Source organism: Armigeres subalbatus, chromosome 3 (genome assembly GCF_024139115.2).
Source record: "Armigeres subalbatus isolate Guangzhou_Male chromosome 3, GZ_Asu_2, whole genome shotgun sequence".
Lineage (NCBI taxonomy): Eukaryota > Metazoa > Arthropoda > Insecta > Diptera > Culicidae > Armigeres > Armigeres subalbatus.
Genome location: NC_085141.1, coordinates 415610259 through 415632740, shown reverse-complemented (window position 1 = coordinate 415632740; position 22482 = coordinate 415610259). Strand labels below are relative to the sequence as shown.

The 22482-nt window shown below is 38.7% G+C and overlaps 1 protein-coding gene across 2 annotated transcripts; it reads left to right on the top strand.

Moving 5' to 3' along the window:
• The first annotated feature begins 5655 nt into the window (after nucleotides 1–5655).
• LOC134227242 (MAPK regulated corepressor interacting protein 2) lies at nucleotides 5656–21647 on the top strand. 2 transcript variants are annotated; one of them, XM_062708590.1, is made up of 5 exons: nucleotides 5656–5916; nucleotides 6096–6183; nucleotides 9286–9413; nucleotides 20389–20442; nucleotides 20513–21647. In XM_062708590.1, the coding sequence occupies exons 1-5, from the start codon at nucleotides 5865–5867 to the stop codon at nucleotides 20695–20697; spliced, it is 507 nt and encodes a 168-aa protein (XP_062564574.1). In that variant the 5' UTR covers nucleotides 5656–5864; the 3' UTR covers nucleotides 20698–21647. The 2 variants fall into 2 exon arrangements, with proteins under 2 accessions (XP_062564574.1, XP_062564573.1); XM_062708589.1 differs by having other exon boundaries at nucleotides 5660–5916; nucleotides 20389–20448.
• The last annotated feature ends 835 nt before the right edge of the window (nucleotides 21648–22482 follow it).

Genomic DNA, 22482 nt, shown 5'->3' with positions numbered 1-22482 from the left:
GGCGTACAAAATTCTGTCGTTTATCCTGTTTAACAGACTGAGGCCGCTTGAGGAGTCCTTCTACGGCGAATACCAGGCAAGTTTTCGTGAGGGCCGATCAACGACGGATCAGATGTTCAGCCTGCGGATGATCCTTGATAAATTCCGGGAGTACAACTTGCAGACTCACCATCTGTTTATTGATTTTAAAGCAGCGTACGATTCAGTGAAAAGAATTGAGCAGATAATGTCCGAACATGGTTTCCCGACGAAACTGATTTGACTGACGTGTAACGCTGGATGACTCGAAATCGAGTATTCGGATTGCAGACAAAGTGTCAACCTCGTTTGTGAACTTAGACGGATTGAAGCAGGGTGATGCACTTTCGAATTTATTGTTCAACAATGCACTCGAAGGCGCTATTAGGAACGGCACTATCTCACACGATCGCATATGCTCCTAGACTTAGCGGACGACATCGACCTCATTGGAATCTATCGCAGAGCAGTAGTGGAGGCTTTTGTCCCACTGAAGAGGGATACGGCGAAGATAGGCTTAACCACTAACTCTATCAAGACAAAGTACATGGTGGCAGGTAGAGATAGAGGAAGACCTAGTGATGTTGGTGCTAAGGTAGTGCTTGACGGGGTTGTGTTTGAAGTTGTTGAAGAATTTGTTTACCTTGGAACGCTTGTAACATGTGACAACGTTTCCCGTGAAGTGAAAAGACGTATTGCTGCTGCGAATAGGGCCTTTTACGGATTACGTAACCAGCTTAAGTCCCGCAACATGCAGACGGAAACGAAATTTGCTTTATATTGAACTCTGATTCTACCAGTAGCCCTTTATGGACATGAAGCATGGACGTAAAAGAGTTTTCGAGCGAAAAATGCTGCGAACAATACTCGGAAGGAAACTAGAAAATGGTTTGTGGCGCAGACTTTTAAATAATGAACTGTATCAAGAATACAAAAATGAAAATATTGTGAATAGTAAAAAATACGGCATACTTCAGTGGGCAATATTCAACAGAAAACCGGATGGGGGCCGGTAACTTCGTGGAAGGCCACGAACACGCTGACTGCACGCGGTGGAATCGGACCTGGGGATCCTGAACTTTTCCGGGAAACTGGAGGAACATCGCCTAAGACCGACAATTATGGAGCTCTACAATACGCCAGGCATAGGTGTATCGACGCTGTACCAACCAGATATACAGGTTGGAATGCTTTAGAAAATTTATAAAACCCAATTAACCCAATACTTATGTACATAGTTTTTTATATCATTATTTCCACCTCAACTAAACTAAAGAGATTAATTCTATCAAACCGTGTTACAGCTCCCGCAATGATTCTTAGCCAAACTTTTCTTCCCGGTGCATAATTATTCCGTGATTCCGCATAGCGCAACGGTATGCATGATATGCTGTCTTCCACGGCCGCAGTACTTCCTGTTTCCGGTTTTCTTGATCACTCAGCGACACTTCGCACCATCAACATTGCTCACTAAAGGCATCAACTCAAATTTATACTTATAAGCTGATGAAAACTGGGGATAAAAATATTTTATTTCAGCAAAAACTAAACAATTTTACTCACAAAAAACATTAACGCCCGAGCACAGAACTTACTTCGATCTACACCCCCCCCCCCGCAATTTCCCAATTGCTATAAAAACATAAAAAAAATCGTTATTGTTGTTTTTTATGTTTTCTCTTCATTTTAAGCAAAACATTGTATAATTGCTAATTGCGTATCCAATTTGGATTTTATTCAAAACTTGTTATTTTGATACTTTCCCCTTCCTCACTGGGTGACAATATGTAACGGTTGCTCAACCCCCTTTCCTCTCCATGGGCGTAGCCAGGATTTCGAGAAGGGGGGGGGGGCATTGTTTTGGTCTTCTAAATCATAGTTTTATAGTAGTTTTATAAAAACACATGAATATTAACACATGAAACCAAATCCAAACCAAATCGAAACAATAATGATTAAAACAATAAAGGATTTAAAAATGCGTGATTTATTGCCCATCAGATATTTTTAAATAAAGTGAGAAAAATATTAACGAACTTAGTATTCAGAAAGAATATAAAATCGGCTATAACAATTATTATAAAAATCCTGCATTCTTCCATAAGTTAAAGAAAACTAAAACCATACATCTGAATTTCTAAACAAATCCTCTCTGAAATAATATTTATTATAAAATAGGCAGAAAAATCAATATGCAAATTCCAGGAATTCCTTCGACAATTGCTCCTGGCATTCTATCCGGAATTCTATCAGGGATTCTTTAGGAATGCCTCCAGCAACTTTTTCGGCAGTGTCTCCAGGAACTCCTCCATAAATTTTGCCGGGAATTGATCCGAAAATTCCACCATTATTTACTCCAAGAAAATATTCACGAACTTCTTTATAAGTTCTGCAGAATTCCCTGCAATAATTCAAATAATTTCGTGATGTTTCCCATAATTTTTAAGAATAAGAATATTCCGTGGAAATTCCGCAGAATTGCCAGTAAACAATCCTGAGAATTTCACGAAAAATCTTCGAATTTCTTGTGTAAATTCAAAAATTTTCCGTGAATTGTTTCGAATAATTTCTTGTGAAAATTTGAATTGAATTTCTCCAGGAATTCCACCGGAAATTTATACAGAAATTATACCGAAAATGAAATCAACAATGGAATTTTCGGAGGAATTCCTAGATTAATTCGCAATGAAATCCTGAAAGAATTCCGGTGGAAACTTCAAGATTTCCACTGGGAGATCCTCCAGGATTTTCTCCGAAAATTCCTCCTGGAATTCTTCCAGGACTTCCACCGGCATTTTTACCAAGAATTTCTCTAGGATTTCCTTCGAGAATTATTCCGGTAGATCTATCGGCAGTTCCTCTAAAAATTCTTCCGGGAAATTCGGCAGAATTGGAATTTATTCAGGCTTCTTCAGGAATTTATATAGATTTTCCACCAGAAGCTCCTCCGAGAATTGCTCTGCGAGCTCCTCAGGGAATTCTCCGGGAGGTCTTCTGATGATGATGATGGTCCAGCTACAAACCCCAACAAAGGTTTTAGCTAGACGAGATTTGTCTATAAGATGAATTCTCTTGTTTCCGAGAATGTTTCTGGTAGTTTACCCGGGGTTCCTTTGAAAATTCTCCCCGGAGTTTCTTAAGAACTTCTTCGAGAGTTCCTCCGGGAATTCCACTTTCCAATTCATCCGGGAGTTTCTCCGGAAATTCCTCCGGGAGTTCCACCAGAAGCTATTCCAGGAAATTGTTCAGGCTTTTTTCAGGAAATCATTTAGGCTTTCTTCAGAAATTAAGCTGGAAATTCCTCCCGAAGTTCTGCCGATAGTTTCTCTGGGAGCTCATCCGGGAGGTCCTCTAGGAATTCTTCTAGGAGTTTCTCCTGAAATTCCACCGGGAGTTCTTACGGGAGCCCCTTCCGGCAGTTCCTTCGGAAATTCCTCTGGGAGATCCACCAGCAGTTTCTAAGAGAATCCCTCCGGGAGTTTCACCGGCAGTTTCTCCGAATGTTTCTCTGAAAAGGAACTCCCGGAGGAACTCCCAGAGTAATTTCCGGAGGAACTCCCGGAGGATTTTCTATAGGAATTTCCGGAGAAATTATCAGAGGAATTCTCGGAGGAACTGCCGGTGGAACTTTTGGAGGAATTTATTGAAGAACTACAGGAAGAATTTCCAACGGAAATCCTGGAGGAACTCTCGTTAGAATTCTAGGATGAAGTCCCAAAGGAACTTCCGTAAGAATTCCAGGAGGAACTCCTGGAAGAATTCTTAAAAGAACCTCCCGGCAGAACTCCCTTAAGAACTCCCAGAGAAATTCTCCGAGGAACAGAGGAATCCTCCAGAAGGGAGGAATTTGTAGATAAATGCCTAAAGAAATGCTAAATGAATTCTTGGAAGAAAGCCTGATTGAATTTCCGAAGGAACTACTGGTGGAACTTCAGAAACTTGTGGAACTTCAGGTCGAATACCCTAGAGGAAGAGAAAAAATATTTCTGAAGGAACTTCCGAAGAATTTCTTGGAAAAATTCTTGGAAGAACTCCAGGAGGAACTCCCACAAGTACTTCCGGAGGAATTCCCACATGGAAGTCCTGAAATAATTCTTAGAGAAGTTCCTAAAGGAAATCCGAGAAAATATCTGAAGGAATTCACGGAAAATACCAGGAGGAGCTAATGCAGAAATTCCCAGATGAAATCCTGAAAGTATTCCCAGATGAATTGTTGAAGAAAATCCCTGCGGATTGTTCCGAAGAAATTTCTTGAAGAACTCTTGGCAGATATCCGAATAAATTCCGAGTGAAGTCCGGAAGGAATTGTAGTACACTTCCGCGGAAAATCTCCCGGAGAATTCCTGGAGAAGTACCTGAAGAAACTCCCGAAAAAAAAATCCTGTAAGAATTTCTGGGGACGAATTCCAGGAGAAATTCATGAAGATATTTCTAGAGGATTTCTTGAAGGATATTCTGAAATAATTGCGAAAAGAATTCCAGATTGGAATGCTGGATGATTTCGCTATTGAATTTCCTCGTGAATTTCCTAAAAAAATTTAGTGGGGCGTTTCTAGATAAGGAGGAATTACAGTTACATGAGAAGGACTTTCGAACGATTTTCAGAGGAATTTGTGGATAACTTTCCGGAGGAATTCCGAAGTTCCCAGGGGAGCTTCTAGAAGGATTTCAAGGAGAATTTTTGAGCCCGAAATGTTTCGAGTTTGAACTTTCATATATTATGGATCCTGGATGCCCTAATAAGTTTTGGGAATCATTTGAATTTCAACCACCTATTTCTGTATATGATTGGATCGTAAAGTGCACATGTTTGAGGGAATTCATTTCAGTACCCGTTCAATCTTTCCACAATTTAGAGGGGGGGGGGGGGGTTTCGACAGCCCCCCTGCCCTCCTTTTGGCTACGCCCTTGATGCAAGACTTCTGTAATATTAGACTTTTGCAATAATAGCCTGTTCAGATTACGCCATTTATTATAATAAATATCGTTTTAAATATAAGAGATGATTGAATGTATGGAAATTGGCATCAAGTTATTCTTTATCATAATATGTACATATTATCATAAATGGCGTAAGCTGAAATCTGAATAGGCTATAAGGGCACGTTCGGAGTACTTCCTTGTTAATTTTTCTTGTTGAACAAGCAGTTTTAACGACTTGTTTTTATTTCATTTCGTTATCATAATTCGTGATGGAAAAACGCCGAGGCATCGATAAGTTATTGGCTGAATTGGAGAACAAATCAATTGTTTGTCATTTTGATTTGAAATTGTGAAATTATTTGTCTTGTGGCATATGGGAAATCCTGCAAGCTCGAGTTTAGTTCAAAGTTTTATGCGCTTATCTACTCCTTACGCAATGAACAGTTTGAACTGTTTGAACCCGATTTTAATCAAGTTGAACGTGAAATTCTTTTCCGAATGATGCAAACCGATATGGAATCTTTACCGTGTTGTGTTTGGCTGGTTTCAATTCACCACATCATGGTCTCGACTCTCGAATGAATGCACGCTGCCTGTATCATGTGAATCTGAGCGTTTCGTTCACCACCACGCTCTTCGCGATGAGCACACACGCTGACTGAGAGCATGGGACTTTTCTCTAGAGCAGCCGTTCATTCAGCCCACCGCATCATCGTTCGTTCTGTGTGTGGTGGCGCTCGGTAGTAGATCACAGCACGGTAGTCACACTCTTGAGCTGGTTTGATTAAGTTTCGATTTGCTATCGGTAATCGCGTACGTTCCTATTCATGACTGGTTGAAGTTGGTCATTTGAAATCGTCCGTTCTAGTTGTTAGATCTAGTGCGTTCTTGTGCAGTACCGGACTCCGGGTATTCGGGAAAATATGTATACAGTGTCGAAAGGGCCCAGCAAGCTGGTCGCGAAAACGCGAAGAGGTAACGAAGAAACCGGTGCGACGAGGCCATCATCTGATGAATACAGCGCAAAATGTTGTGCAATCGATTTTTTCTCGTGACCGGAAGAATGCCCTATGGCCAATTGCAATGCTGTTTGTGATTTTTGTTTGTTTGCGGAAGTGCGTTGATTAGAGGTTTTGGTTCTGTCCCACCCACAGGTATTCCACAGAACTATGAAAAGTTCGAACTGATGCGTGATCTGGGTAAGAAGAGCAGCAACGGTGACTGTGATAGCAGAGACAAGAGGTGAGTTCGGGGATAGACAGAAGTTTACATAACAACTTCCTAACATTTAATCATGTGCTAGAGGATGCATATTTAGATTTCTGTGGATTGTCTCAGTAGAGCGACATTGCAGGGTGTATGCAAAAAGGGTTTTGATATTGCACGAAGCGATATTTTGGCTCCTGTTGTTAGTGTTATGTAATGCTAATGTGTTTTGAGGGATGGTCTGAGAGAACGCGGTCGGTGACTAACAGGAGCGTATTGATGAACGTCAACTGTACGCTGGCGAGGCGGCTTTAGATGCGGTTCAATACACTACTGCGTGTTGCCTCTCTGCCTCCTGTGGAGTGGAAGCCGGCTCGCGTGGAAAGTTATCTGCTTGCTCAATGTTCAAACAACCATTGTGGAGTATTATCTTAGGATGGATCGAGTTCGAGACATTTCTTTTAACATCTATGTGCTAATCTAATTAGAAGCAGGTCAAATAGTGGGGAAATTTTAAATACCGGACATTTGTTCGTCGCTGGGAGTGTCTGTCTCAGTTGGTTCGCGTTGATAACGGCGCCTATCTAGGGTGGATGGTCTGAAACGATCCGCTTTGCTCAGACGCACTTAAAGAACACGTGCTCGATTGATGAATTGAAATTGGTAAATGGATGATAGCTAAATGGTTTTCAAGTTCAAGGTGGTAGGAGATGCCGTCAGAATGTACTTTCTTTATCGGTAAATGTTTTGTCTTTGTTTCAAAAATCCAGAGTAATTTTTACTTTTGTTACATCATGTATTCTTGAAACAGCATTTCTTCTTGATTATTTTATTTGTAGCTTCAAATCTTAATCCTGATAGTCTTTCGGAATGATATTGTAATAATTGTATATCGCATTCAAAATTGATTCTTCAGGAATATTGGGCAATTATAAATTTAATTTTCAAATAAATATCACAGTGTTGTCTTCTTCTTCGGTGGAATTATATCACTCGATAGAACAGTGTTCAGTAAATACTTTCACAGTTGTTATGATTATGGACGAATAAAAACTCGTTTTAATCATATGAGACTGCGTAGCCGTTAATTAATGATCTATGATTAAATCCCACAGTCGTTTCCCAAAAAATTGGTAAATTGTTAAGATTATTTTAATACATATGTTTTAACCCGGGAATTACTCAAACCAAATTGAGAATCAAATCCAGTCGCCATCAACATTGTCTTACTTTGACATACTGTTAAACAGGATCTGTATGAATTTCACCATAGACAGTAAGCTTAAGATATTATTCGCTCGCTTCCGCTAATATCTAGGTTTTGCATTTGCGGTAATAATTTCACCTCAATGCCCTGTATAAAGCTATTTTCTACTGAGCTTTGCTTAAAAAATCTTATGCAACTGTTAGTATAGCTTTGTAATAATCGAAAGCGAAAGTAAACAAAAATAGCCTTTCTCTTGGACATTCAACGCTTTCAAAAATCGAGCGAGAAATATTGTCATTGAAGAAAAACTAGGGTCATAGGAATTTAACAAGACAAGTGATAGAAACTGAGTTTTAGAAAATATAAGAAGATTACAAAAATATATTCCTTTAAAATGATACTTGGTGTAGAGAAAATTTTCTGAAGTCTTAATTATACATTATAAACAACAACTCAAAATTGTATATTTTATAGATAATTAAAAGTCTAACTCTTTAATACAATTCAATTTCTAATAAATATCGTTTGACAATTTTCAAAGATATTCTGCTAATCACAATTTACATCCTAACACAATGGCGCAATATTAAATTGAAAAAGCATTAAAATGATCTTATTATGTATTGTTTTCTCGTTTACAAAGCTGTTAATTTTCATGATCCATCTGTTCTTCAATAGCAGCGTTTAGTCATTCCACTAGCATCTTTACACCCAACCAGCGGATGGCAGATTTTAATACAGTTCTGCATAAGAACCTTACAGAAACTGTATAATAATGTGACATATACAATTTTTGGAAGATTTTTATACAATTGTTGAATTGAAATCTTACAGATTTGTATTATATTCTGTATTTTTATACAGAATACTTACAGAATTGTATATGGCACGAACTTATACAATAATTGTCAGATTTGTTTTTTGGGTGTACCAAGTCTATCAGATAAGTACGCCTCAATGAACGATGAATAGATGCTTCCCTAGGTGGTATTCATTGAACCGTTTATCCAGCTCCGGTAGATAAGATTTCAGCTTTCCAAGTAAATAAGCGTGCAATCTCGAACATTCCCGTCTCCGCTTTGGCTTTTGGTTATTTTCTTTCTTGAACTTCTTCCCGAGTGGAAAGTAACTCGATCTATTTTCGACAGTTTGACGTTGGAAACATTTGCGTTTCTCGTTTGGTTCAACTGCTCTGTTTGTCCAACCAGAGGAAAAAACAATCTTCACTTTACTTTTTCCACGGAGACAGCCGTAGGGAATGTCCTCATCACGTGTGACTAGACCCACATGGGTGTGTGTTTGCGCTCGATGCGATAAGAGTCTGTTTTACATAACATGCTTGTCTTGCCCTTGTTTCGACTACTTATTACGGATGTTGTTTTGGGCCTGACTAGAACGTGGCCAAGAAAAAATGATTGGCAGGTTTATTTTAAACATTCTTAGAAGAACAAAGGGAGGAATACCACATCAATAAGTGCTCATAGTTTTATTCTAAATCTCTTTGAGAAAATAGGGTAACTGGTTGACAATATACAAAGTACAATATCGCGAATTTCAAATACACAACGAATTCATATCTTGCCCATCTTTGATCAAACACCTATTTATTTGAGACAATTATGCATTAATGCAAATTTTGAAAAAAATATCATATAATTAAATTGCTTCATAACTTTTCCTACATAACACATCAATTAGAATCGAATCACTTTGGACTTCCAGAAGCCTTTTGGAACTATCTTCCTATACCGTACCATTAAATCTGTCATAGTTAACAACTTCAGTTGTCCTCGATCAACGAATTATTGTTTTTTTTTGTTCGTAGTTAGAGAAACTTCTGAAACTTCTGTAATTGCTGACACTTATTACATTGTCCATGCGTGGAACTTCAATACTAATCACTGAAATCTTTCTCGATTTTACCTCTACAGCACACCCCGGCCGGTGTTTCAGACGACGAAAAAGCACTCGGCGCAGTACTTGCGAGCGCAGCAACGGCAATCAGAGCCAGAGCATCTCAGCCCCCAGCACGAAGAGCTGATAAAATATATCAATGACTGTGAGTATTGCTGTCGTTGGTGCCGGTCCAAGGGTGCCTCTGAATTAATGTTGAATGACTTGCGCTTTCATTGTTATGGTCGTGTTTGTTTGTCGTGTTCGCAGCTAATGATGGGTCGTTGTCGTTTCTTACTTACCTACCGAAGTAAGAAGTGTTAGTCCGTCGACAGTGCATTATTTTTCTTGTAGCTTCATCGGCATGGTTCAAATCAAATTTTTCTCAACAAAAATTCATGCATCGATATTCAGTTGAAAGGCCAGCATGGGCTCAAAGCAGCACGATTCTTACATTTCTATAAGTGGACGGGGAAGGGTCGTTAGGCCCAATGCCACTAGGCCGAGCAAACCATTAGGCGGAAACACATCTGACCGAAAGCCATTTGGCCGAAAAGGACATTTGGCCGAATAGGACATTTGGCCGAATGGGACATTTGGCCGAATAGGTTATTTAATTGAGCATGTCATTTGGGCGAGCAGGACATTTAGCAGAATAGGTCATTTAAAAAATTAGAAATGAGGTGTGAAAAATGAGACGTCTCACTTCTCACCACTTATACCCCACTTCTCACTGTGAAAAGTGAGTTGTGCGAAGTCAAAGTGAGACGTCTCACTTCTTACAGAAAAGAAAAGTGTATAGTGAGATGCCTCACTTCTCGCTCCTCATTTCTCAGTCGTTACTGTGAAAAGTGAGTAGTGAGACGTCTCACTTTGAAAAAGCACTACTCACTTTTAACGGTGAGAAGTGAGAGCTAAGTGGTGAAAAGTCGGACGTCTCATTATTCACATCTCATTTCAATTTCTGCCTGGGTCCTGCTGACCCAAATGACAGTACCATCAAATAACCTATTCGGCCAAATGTCCTATTCGGCCAATTGTCATATTCGGCCAAATGACTTATTCGGCCGGATGACCTGTTCGGCCAAATGTTCTATTCATGTTTGGCCTATCATTTGCCGGATTTTGAACATCAACAAACTGCATATGAAGACCGGTTCACGCGTGTTGCACTTTTTTAGTTTATGTTTTCGATTTTAAAAATAGTTAGAGGCTTCAAAAAGAATGGGTTCGTTGGGAAAATTGACCTTGAATAAACCCAAGAATTGACTGAGACATTAAAACGAGATGACATTTTAGCGGGAAAGGTCAATTCTTTCTGCATAAGCAAACTTCCGTTTGTTATAAGGCAGAAAGGTGATCTTTTTTTTAGAAGTACGCGTTTTCCCGGGATAAGGCAGTGGTGGTTATGATTGCTTCTTTAAATGGAAGGATCTGTTCAACGGCGGTGTCAGAGCTCTGGTAATGGTGGGGCACCAGAATTTTCGGCGTAGTTGGGTCCTAAAATTAAGAATCGATATTCGATTTTCTTTCAGGGAACGATAAAGCTAACCATCCTGAACGCGTCGGTTTTTCTTTCGACTCAAAAATCATTGTTTAATTTGAAATTTAAAAATAGATGAAAAATGCTTCCTCGACATTTTCGTTCTTGTTTGACGTACGGTATAACATGATTCAAACGCACTAGGAAAACAACGCAGGGCACTTGACTCAACCTCTGACAGTTAATATATGGGTCTGACGTTTTGGGCTGATGGTTCATTCGTTCTGAAATGTTGCACAGCCCAAAATTTGCCTTAAAAAGTCTTAAACACAAAAATATTATTTTTACTGATTTCGACATTTACCAGAATTTTTATAACATCGTTTCAAGTATTCTTGACCGATGCACTATTGTTCGCAACGTCTACAACAGCGGTTCTCAACCTGGGGTACATGTACCCCTGTAGGTACCTTCGCTGACCCCAGAGATACCTCGGACGAAAATGCGTAATGTGTCCTGTCCGTTGTCTAATTTTTTTTTGCTTGTGAATCCTGCACACCTCCGATGGTGCAAAGGGCCGACTTGAACGATCTCCATCCTGAGCGTTGCCCAGCTATCGCTTTAACCTGTTGCCAGGTTAGATTTCGGTCGACTTCTTTTATTTATTTATTGAGGCTTCGCCGCAAAGAGCCTGGGTCTGCCTCTACTGCGATGTCCCGCTGGGTTCCAGTCTAATGCTTGTTTACAGATTTCGTTTCCGCCCCTACGTAGAGTGTGGCCGACCCAGCCCCACTTCCGATCCCGAATTTCTGTTGCTATCGGCCACTGGTGACAACGAAGATGAAGTTCGTTGTTTGAGATCCAGTTGAGAGGTCATCAGGCCCGAATTATATACCGCAGGCATCTGTTGATGAACACCTGCAGCCGTTGAGTGTTTTCAACTGATACGCATAATGTTTCGCTGGCGTATAATAGCACAGATTTCACGTTAGAGTTGAAATTGGAGCGGATTTTGGTGCGTTCACTTATCTGTTTCTCCAGATATGTATTAAACTCATAAAGGCAGCCCTTGGCTTGCTTTCTAGATCCATGCGCCTATGTCGATCTTGGTACCGCTGTCTGACGCCATCTGGCTACCAAGATATTGGAAGCTTTCAACATTCTCCACTGGTTGCCCGGCTACTGTGAAACTGGAAGGAGTCACCGTGTTTACATCCAACGATTTGGTTTTGTTGACGTTAATGACTAAGCCTGCCGAAGAAGAGCGCTCGGCAAGATCGTCGAGCTTACTTGGCATATCAGAGCGCCGTTGAGCGAGGAGTGCAACGTCATCAGCTAATTCGAAGTCGTTTAGGTGCTCCATAGGCTGCCATAACAGCCCACGGTTTGGTTCACGGTCAATCACATCTGCCAGAATCTCGTCGTTGTTTCATGCTAGGTGCTAAGTGCCTAGGTGCCTCTCGTCGAAACGGTGTTCTTATCTTCTTAAATCAAAGCCTATCGAATCATGTCCACCACAACCAACACAGTGTTTGAAGTACTATTGGATTATTGGACAAAAGATCAAAAAAATCTTCAAAAGCAGTACACCAGATCAAAACAAAATGTTGAATAATATGTTAAGAACATGCTTCCTAACTAAAATCTTGAATTGGGTCCTAAAACCGTACCTCGTTTATGTTTGCAAAAGATCGGTGCATCAGTCAGGAACACATGAACCGATATGTTATATAAATTCTGGTAAAAGTCTACGTCTGTAAAAAATATATTTTTTAAATTATAAAATTATAACTTTTGTAGCTGAAAAGGCAACATTTCAGAATGAATGAATCATCAAAACGCCAGGCCCATGTATTAACTGTTGTTGTTGAGTCAAGTGCCCATTGGTATTTTGCTGGTGCGTTTGAAACCATATTATACCACTTTATTTTGTACGTCAAACCAGACCGAAAATGTCGAGGAAGCATTTCCTTCTGTTTTCAAATTTCAAATTAAACAAGGTTTATTTCGACTTCTGAGTCGGAAAAAATCTGACGTCCTCAGGATCATAAGCTACGTCGGCCGTTCCGTAAAAAAAATCGAATATTGATTCTTCAGTTTAGGGCCTAATTTGAAGGTTCAGAAGTCTTGAGGCATAAAGGCTTTTATAAAAAAAAACTCTTGGAAGCTTTCTTCTACGCATCTCAAAACCCTCCTTCCAAGAAGGTCGTAAACCTCCTTTCGAAAAACTCAGAAAACTCCTTTCAAGAGGCTCGGACGCCCCTTTCATGAGGCTCGGAAGCCCTATTTACAAGAGGGTTGGAAGCCCCCTTTCAACAGACTGGGCGGCCCCTTTTCAAGAGGCTCGGAAGCCCACTTTAAAAAAAGACAGAAGCCTCCTTTCAGGAGGCTCGGAAGCCTCTTTTCAAAAAAAAAAAAAAAACGGGAGCCCACTTTCCAAGAGGTTGGAAGTCCCCTTTCATAAAAATTCGGAAGCTCCGAGGGTAGGAATCCCCTCTTTCAAGATGCTCGGAAGCCCCCTTTCATGTGGCTCAGAAACTTCAATTCGAGTGGCTCGGAATTCTTCTTTCAAGAAGCTTTGGAGCCTATTTTCAAAAGGTTCTACAACGTCTTTTCAAGATGTTCAAAGCCTCCTTTCAAGCGGCTCGAAAGCCCCTTCCATGAGGCTCGGAAGCCCCCTTTTTTAAGGCACGGAAACCTCATTTCGAGGGGCTCGGAATTCTTATTTCGAAAGGCTTGGAAACCTACTTTCAAAAGGCTCAGAAACGTCGTTTCAAGATGCTCAAAAGCCTCCTTTCAAGATATTCGGAAGCAATCTTTTAAGAGAATCTTATGAGGGGGTACCTCAATGAATGCAAAAACACTAAGGGGTACCTCTCAAGAAAATTCGAAGAAGCAATTCTAAGAAAATTTCTTCGGGAATTCCATTACGAATTATTTTAGAAATTTCTTCAGAAATTTTTTTAGAAATCTCATCAGAAATTCCTTGAGATATTTCCTTGTAATTCCGTTAGGAATTCCTGTCAAGTTCCGTTGATAATTTCTTCAGAAATACCTTAGAAACTTCCTCCAGGAAATCATTCGAATTTTTTTTTGTAAAACCGTGTGAAATTTCTTCCGAATTTCCTTCAGGAACTATTCCGGAAATTTTGTTGGAAGAATTTTCCCTAGAATTTATTAAACAATGAAATGAAATCAAGACAAAATTTTCAAAACGACTTATCTGCTTTTGTAAACAAAGATTCAAACGACGATTTGACGAATTTGATAGCTCTCCCACGCAAACCAACACCATCAACAGGTAGCGGAAACCTTCACCTACCTATTGGTGGTGTTGGTTTGCGTGGGAGAGCTATCAGATTCGTCAAATCGTCGTTTGAATCTTTGTTTACAAAAACAGATAAATCGTTTTGAAAATTTTATCTTGAAATATACTTATTTTCGGAAGAGTTTCTAAATGAATGATCCTAAAAGAATTTCTGAATGAATTTCAGAAGTGACTTCTGAAAAAAAACTTAAAGGAATATCCGAAGTTCAATTAAATTGCCGGAGGAATGTCTGCAGGAATTTTCTAAGAAATCTCGGAAGGAATTTCTGAAGAAATTCTCAGAACGCAATTATAGTTAGGAATTTTTATGGTCTTTTTGAAGGAAATTTTGAAGGAATGCATTTAAAAAAAAAATCTGGATTTATCTTCAAAGTAATTTCTTGAGAATTTTCCGAAAGAATCCCTGGAGGAAATTTCGAAGAAATTCTTGCTGGATTTCACAGAGCAAGGAGTTCCTTTGGAAATTCCTTCAGGGATCCGTTCGGAAATTCCTGAAAGAAACTCCAGCTGAATTACGGGAGCCTATGATATGGAATTTTTGATTGAATACCTGGAAGAATTTCTGAAAGTATTGCCAAAGGAATTCCTGAAGGAAATTCCGGAGGGGTTTCTAAAATAATTTTTAAACAAATTTTTAAAAGAATTCCCTAAGGATTTTTTGAAGGCATTCCTAGATTTATTTGTGAAGGATTTTTGAAGAAATTCTTTCAGGAAAGGCAAGAAACTCACGATGGAATTCCTGAAGGTATACCTGAGAGAATTTCTGTTAGATAATAACCGTTTTTATAGACTCAATTTATGTTTTAATAAAACGAATTGAAATCTGGGAGAGGATTTTCCGAACGAACTTTTGAATAAATTCATGATATATCACCAGGATGATTACTGAAGAAATTTTCGGAACAACTCCTGAAATAAATTTCTAAGGTTGGCATTTTCATATTTCCGGAACAACGCAATGGTTTGCCCGGAATAAGGCAATGATGGGTGTAATTTTTTTTGTAGGGAGTAAGCGTACGCCCAGAATGGGACAATGAAGAATATGATTCCTCCTTCGAAAGTTGGCGTTAAGATATCTGTAGGGTTTGAGTAAATCAGCATCAGCGTGTTATTATATATCAGCACCTCCGTCTGTCAATTGGTGAGAAGCTAGCCATGACTTGGCATCTTCTTGTCAGATTTCCGTGGCGTGCACTCGCACCCACGGAGGGCTGCTGTCATCGCATTCCGCTTCGGCCATTTAGGGTCACACATTTTGGCGATCCTGTCAGGTTATTTTTTGGACCCTGACGCTAATTTCAAAAGGTGAATTGAATTCAAGTGGTTGAAGTGCGAAGAGTAAAATATTTGATGGGTTAAAAAATATTGTATGGCCGACCGCTAGAAAATTGGATTGTGGTTTGGAAAATCACAAAGCGCATCTAGAAGGCTGCTTAAAAATTGGATTGTGGTTTGGAAAATCACAAAGCGCGTCTAGAAGCCCGCTAGAAAATTGGATTGTGGTTTGGAAAACCATAAAGCGCGTCTGGAAGATCGCTAGAAAATGGATTGTGGTTTGGAATATCTCAAAGCGCGTCTGGAAGACCGCTGGAAAATGGTTTGTGGTTTGGAAAATCATAAAGCGTGTCTGGAAGACCGCTAGAAAATGGTTGAATGGTGGTTAAAGTGCAAAGAATAAAATATTTGATGGTTTAAAAAATATTGTATGACTACAAAGAGCGTCTGGTAGACCACTGGAAAATTGGATTGTGGTTTGGGAAATCACGGAGCGTGTTTGGAAGACCGCTGGAAAATTTGATTGGTGTGGAAAATTGCAAAGTGCTTCTAGAAGTCCGCTGGAAAATTGGATTGTGGTTTGCAAAATAACAAAGCGCGTCTAGAAGACCGCTGGAAAATTGGATTGTGGTTTGGAAAATCATATAGTGTGTCTTGAAGACCGCTAGAAAATGGTTGAATGGTGGTTAAAGTGCAAAGAATAAAATATTTGATGGTTTAAAAAATATTGTATGACTACAAAGAGCGTCTGGTAGACCACTGGAAAATTGGATTGTGGATTGGGAAATCACAAAGCGCGTCTGGAAGACCGCTGGAAAATTGGATTGTGATTTGGAAAATCACAAAGCGCGTCTGGAAGACCGCTTGAAAATGGATTGTGATTTGGAAAATCACATAGCGCGTCTAAAGGACCGCTGGAAAATGAAATGTGGATTGGAAAATCACAAAGCGCGTCTGGAAGACCGCTGGAAAATTGGATTGTGGTTTGGAAAATCATAAAGCGCGTCTAGGAGACTGCCGAAAATAGGGTTGACGATCTCGAATATCCCAGGGTAAGTGCTGGCAGCATTGATTTTGATTAAAATAAATTTTGTTTGAAATTTATAAATTTGGGGGCATTTGTGTACATGAGACTATCAGTTAAGCTAGTTTTAACGATATCTGGGAGATATGCTGCTATCGTATGGAAGGCAAAATATATTATCAAAATAAGTTTATTTTGCAATTCATTGAGATATCATGAAGTTAAAAAACGTTGTCAGGCATTTGGCTCCGACCATTTAGGGTCACATTATACCTTATTTGAAAGTAGGCATTTGCTCGAAATAAGGCAATGGTGGGTGTGATTCTTTCTTTGAAGGTAGGGATTTAACCGGATTCAGGCAATAGTAGGCTTTGCCGTTCCGTTGTCTAATTTTCGAAAAATATCTACCATCAGTCTTTATTTATCAAAACAGTCAAACTATCTTCTCTATCTTCGAAAAAAAGGAATCATTTCCTCTTTTGCCTCAAATTGGTAGATAGCCAAGTAATCAATAAGTCGTATATCTCGCCAAATCGGCCACATGCTGCTACTTTAATGCTTATAAGTTTTTAAATAGCCATATATTGGATCTAGGGGAACTGCTCCTTGAATTAATATACCATGTACCCAAATCAATACCGACTAAAATAAAAACTCCCCCCAAAAAATTAAAAATTTCCCATAAAAAATTAGAAAATTGCCAATAAAGAAATCAGGGTATGAGCAATAAATAAATATTAAGTTTCTTCAAATAAAACAAAATTTCCATGAACAATTAAGAACAAAAATAAATAATCACTTTTAAAAGCAAAAATTGCAATTATAAAAGAAGAATTTTCCATGAAAAAATCAAAATGTTCCACAAAAAAATGCAAAATTTCCATAAATAAATCAATATTAGCAATAAAAAAATACAAAAATTTCCACAAAATAAATATATTTTTCCATTGAAAATTTAAAAATTTCCACAAAATTATCAATGTAGAGCAATAAAAAAATAAGAAAATTTGCATAAAATTATTATTTATTTTAATAATTTTCTGCAACTTTTTTTTTCATAGATGACCTTCTTCTTTGGAAGCGTTTAAAGTTCATGTAAAATTTCATCAGCTTTATTGCTTTCCTGTATTTTTTATGAAAATTTTCTTTTTTTTGGTTTTTATTGATTATTTTGTGGAAAATTTTGTAATTTTTTATTGCTAATATTGATTAATTTATGGAAATTTTGTGGAACATTTTGACTTCTTTATGGAAAATTCTTCTTTTATAATTGCTATTTTTGCTTTTAAAAGTGCTTATTTATTTTTGTTTTGTTGAAAATTCTTAATTGTTTATGAAAATTTTGTTTTATTTGTGAGAATTTTATATTTATTTATTGCTTATAAAAATTTCTAATTTCTTATAAAATTTCTAATTTTTTATGGAAATTTTATGTTGCTGTCAATCAATACCATTCGAATACAAAGAATTGGTGTGCAAACTGTTTTGTTTCTCATTTTTGTGATTTTTTTCAACAGTGAGCACGCCGGATAACAACAAAACACGACACAAATTGAGCCTAAATAGTCTGTTTTGCGAATGTTATTGATATAGGAGCATGTTATTAATAATGGAACAGATACCCTATGTGGCGTTTTGGTGTCGTAGAGTAGAATCTGTCTACCACAGAGAACCAAACATTGCACTTAGAACAAATGCAAAATTGTACACAGGGGAAGTACACCCAGTTCTTTTTTTACACGGGTGAGTTTTAGTCTTAATGAAACTATTAGTTCACTCCATGAAAAAACTCATAAAAAAATAAAGAAAACTCAGGTGGTATTTAAAAAGCTGTAAAAGATCAGGTTAACCGGGAAATTAAAGAATACCAAAAGTGTAAAAAAATATTGGGTGCGTAAATGAAATATCTGTAAAATCTTATAATTGTGTAAATTAGGGCATTAAGATATCTATGGCAGTTGAACATAATCAAAATCGATGGAAGCACTATCTGTGATCGATCGACCACCTACAAAAAAAATAAAACTACCGTTTAAATGGTGGACGTTGGAACTTTTCTGTTTCTCTGTGGTTCTACCGTTCGATGATGATAATGACATTGGTCATCACTCTCAGTTACATCATGCACTAAATGCAAAAACTTTAACGGGCCTCCACATAAGTGTTCGTGGACCTCCACAGATTTTTATGAGTTTCACAGACCGTTGCGAAATTTTGTAGACTTTCACAGACCTTTATGAGTCCTTCATAGACTTTTGCAGACCTTCCTTAGACCTTTTTGGACTTTTACCCATCTTTGCGGACCTTCACAGTCGGAACCTCCCGTATCTTTACGAATTTACGTGAGCACTTGTTACACTTGTACACCTTCAGTATTTTATTCCATGAACTTCTTGAAAGAAATAGAAAATTCGCACAGCTCAATCCTGTACGTTTACTTAGTTGAAGGGTTAAGAGTCTAACCCATTGAAAAAGTTTTCATAAGAAAACTAGATATAGGCTGTGTTCAATGCCGTCCGTTGGCAACCTATTTTTTGTATGATTTCTACAGTTCTGTGCTCCATTGAAAAACTCCCTACAGTGCACAAGTTATGCTTGTAGATCAAAGGGCTATAGTTTCGAGACCTTGGAAGTGTTAATGACCCGCAAAACATGTGTTTCAGATATCTCAGAAAATATTCTTAGACGTAAGTGTCAAATATTGCAGAATTGACGTGAAAATAAATTTAGGCCCACCTACATACTTGGTCACTGCTTTTCTGTTCATCATCGTCACACCGTTCGCGGTTGACATTACTTCTCCACATCAACCTGCCAAACACCATCGAACAAACACGCCCACGCAGTCTGAATTGACGTTGGAGGTGCGTTTATCTACGTCGTTTGTGTCGTCATACTTAAAATGTGCACAACAGTGTTCTTTAAAACATCACCTGAAGATCTTTTAATTTGCCGTACATAGATCTTGCCACATATATAGGGAATAATTTGTTTCATAAAAGCCAACCTTATTTAACATTTCTATTTTATTCTTTGTGTTACCCCACACTGTCTTAATTTTGTTTTCCTCTTTAAGCTCGAAGCACACGTTGCGTCTTTCAACGTTTTGCTCTGTGCGTTAACACAGACGTTCGTGTTCATGATTCCATTTGATGCTCGGTACGAGAATGCCGTGACGTACACGCCGCGTTCAAAACCGCTATGCCAGTCCTTAGTGTATCTGGTTGGTGATATGTTGTTCATAGGGTAGTTAAACACGCTTAGGTTGTGCAATGATCAGCGTCAGCGTTGACAGTTCGTTCCGGCGATGTGTCCTTTCATTATTCTTAAAAATTGTTGGTGAAGTCCTCTCCTTTTATACACTGATCCTCGCTGTTTAAAAAATATGTCAAAGGTGAAAATTTTTGTGGATTTTTTTTTTCATTTTACTTTTTTTTTGCATCTTAAAAAAAATGTTTTATTATACGAAGCTTCGTTCTTGACTTATGATTTTCCAAAGTTGTGATGCTTGGGAAAAAAAAAAAAACCTGAGGAGTTTTCCGGAAAAATAGCGTTGTACTGTCATGGTAAAACAAAATCATGGAGCTTGAGGTCCTTCGACCCGAACCCATGCAGTAAACAAAATCCTCGTATGCAACTGCGACAATAAGAATTACGTCATTTAAAGAGCTATAAAGTTGAATGGCAAAAAAATGAAGTGACGTGAAAAAGATCAATTTATTTATTTTTATTCACTAGCAATTGTTCATAAAATTGCAACTCTGAAATGGCCTCTCGTGATGCCATTTTCCTCGGCCGAGGAAATATTTACTTTCGTTTTCTGTGTGGCCGTTCGAACGTCAATAGACGCAAGCCAGAAAAAAACAACTGTTTACCATACACGAAACGACTCGCTAACAAACGGCGAAAGTAATCTGAGCTATAAATACATTTGCTAAATATTCATCTCCCTTGTCAGCTGTGACAATTGCGGTACTACTCCAAGACGCTCGCAAACTATTACTAACGATTATCTTATTACGTTTTTTCAGCGTGGAATATGGCGGTAGCGCCCAATCCCTACGATGTCCCAGGATCACCTGACAGTATGAGTAAAACAGTTGTGAAACTCTTCATGCAAACCGATAATACTAACCAAAGCCCCTTTTCCTCCAGGTTCCAACACCTCCCTCTCATCCTCCTGCAGTACCAGCTCGGTGTCCTCGAGCGGTTCCAACAGCAGCACCACCACCCTGTACTATAACGACCCGCCCAGTCCGGTGCTGGTCGACTTCAAACCGTTCGATCTGGAATCCTGGTGGGGGAGGAGAATATTCAACAATATCACCAAAAATCTGTGAAAGTCTGAGTCGCAATAAATAGGTAGAAACAAGAGACAACACAACAAATCGCATAAGAAACCCACACAGTTTTACACAGAACAAATAAAATTATACTTAAATCTATCGTACAAGCTAATCAACTATAGGAAACACTATGAAAATCTGTGAAAGCAAATCATTCGGCCATATTAGCGGTACCTCCCGGGAATGCGAAAGAGGAGCACAATTGGCGCAATTCTATAATGGTGCATATTATCAGTTCAGAATCAGTATGTTAGGGCAGCACATAGGTAGCAGGATTAGCTTATATGAAGCATTAGGAAGACATCGAGGCAGGAGGACAAGTAAAGAGGTGCGCGTGAATTGACTTTGGGGCGTGTTTCTGTGATCAGCTTAAGCGAGCATTTAGGAGTGTCAGCACGATTGGAAAAGCGCATTGGGCAAGTGCTGGTTTAAATCCTTATAATTTTTTGTTACTACCTAAACACCAAATCGGTTCCTAATTCTTTTGCCAAAAGTAAATCATTTTAGAGCGGTACCTTTGAATCCATGTGTCATTGCTATGTGGATTACGGCCTAAAATTTTACGCTTACTTTATATTTTACCTTTTTTTAAGTAGGGGGAAATGCTAGTTCATAATTTGAATGATTCTCCACGGATTAGTCATATGTATCTCAAATTGGATTAGGAGAAAAAGTACAAACCATGAACGGCGGGGTGTGCAGCGAATATTGTTTTGGAGCTTCGGCATGGTAGGGGTTGTTAGAATGATCCAATGTTGGAAAGAGAAGGAGACAGACGGAATTGCTTTGATCATGTGCTGAACTAGTAGAATGCATGGAAGCGATAGCAGCTGTTTTCGATAAGTGATTATACTGAAATAGTTTTAGCAATTAGATATGTTATGGAACTGAAATATGAAATTGATGAAGTCTAGTAAAACATGTTTGATATAAAACACCGTTGACGATCAGTTTCTATTGAAATCGAAAGAAACATCCTTTGCACCAGATTTGATGCATCATGCGTCTCCATATGCTCGTATGCTCATTGTTTTTCGAACGGCTCCGGACTACGGAGTCCCCAAGAAAGCACGATAGGTCTATTGTTATTTTAGCTCTTTGTGAATGATGTAACCTTTATCCTGCAACGTGGAGGCCTGCCGTTGATGTTTGCGGACGATCTCGAAATTTACCTCATAGTACGAAATAAAAAAATAATGTCGAAGTCGGGTGGTCCAATACCCAGAAAATAGGCAATTAACTGTGATTTAAAATAAATGAGAATAAGAAACATGCTTACAGGATGGTGAACATTTTTAATATCTCTACTTACCCTGCCCAACCTGGGGGCGGGGATGTGCCCCTAAAGCCCCAAGCCCCAAGCGGAACAGAAATGGAAATTACAGGATTTTGGAGAAAACTGACATGGTACTCTTATGCGATTAGGGGCAGCATATTTCGTTGCCAATATAGTCTACTTTAGTCTACTACTCTGCTTCATGAGTTAGATTGAACTAATGTGGAAGGAGAAAAACCATTTTGACTCAAATTCCGAGCATACTCATATTCCGAACACTCCTTACATGGAGATTTATCTGGAATATTTCGTTATTATTGCATAAATAAATGAATTTGCTCGGCAGGCGTACAGATCAAGGATATGAGAATTGTAGATAATTTTGAAATTTTGCATTTTAGTGCATTTAGTGTTCGGTATTTGAGGTATCGTGCAATCGAACAGTCACAGCTTCACTATCCACATACACGGGGATCTTGACTCGTTCTTTACTGATAAAAACT

Coding starts and splice junctions, on each gene's coding strand:
- LOC134227242 (XM_062708589.1), top strand. CDS start 5,865: ATGTATACAGTGTCGAAAGGGCCCAGCAAGCTGGTCGCGAAAACGCGA. Junction 6,184..9,285: donor TGTGATAGCAGAGACAAGAG/GTGAGTTCGGGG, acceptor TTACCTCTACAG/CACACCCCGGCCGGTGTTTC. Junction 9,414..20,388: donor GATAAAATATATCAATGACT/GTGAGTATTGCT, acceptor ACGTTTTTTCAG/CGTGGAATATGGCGGTAGCG.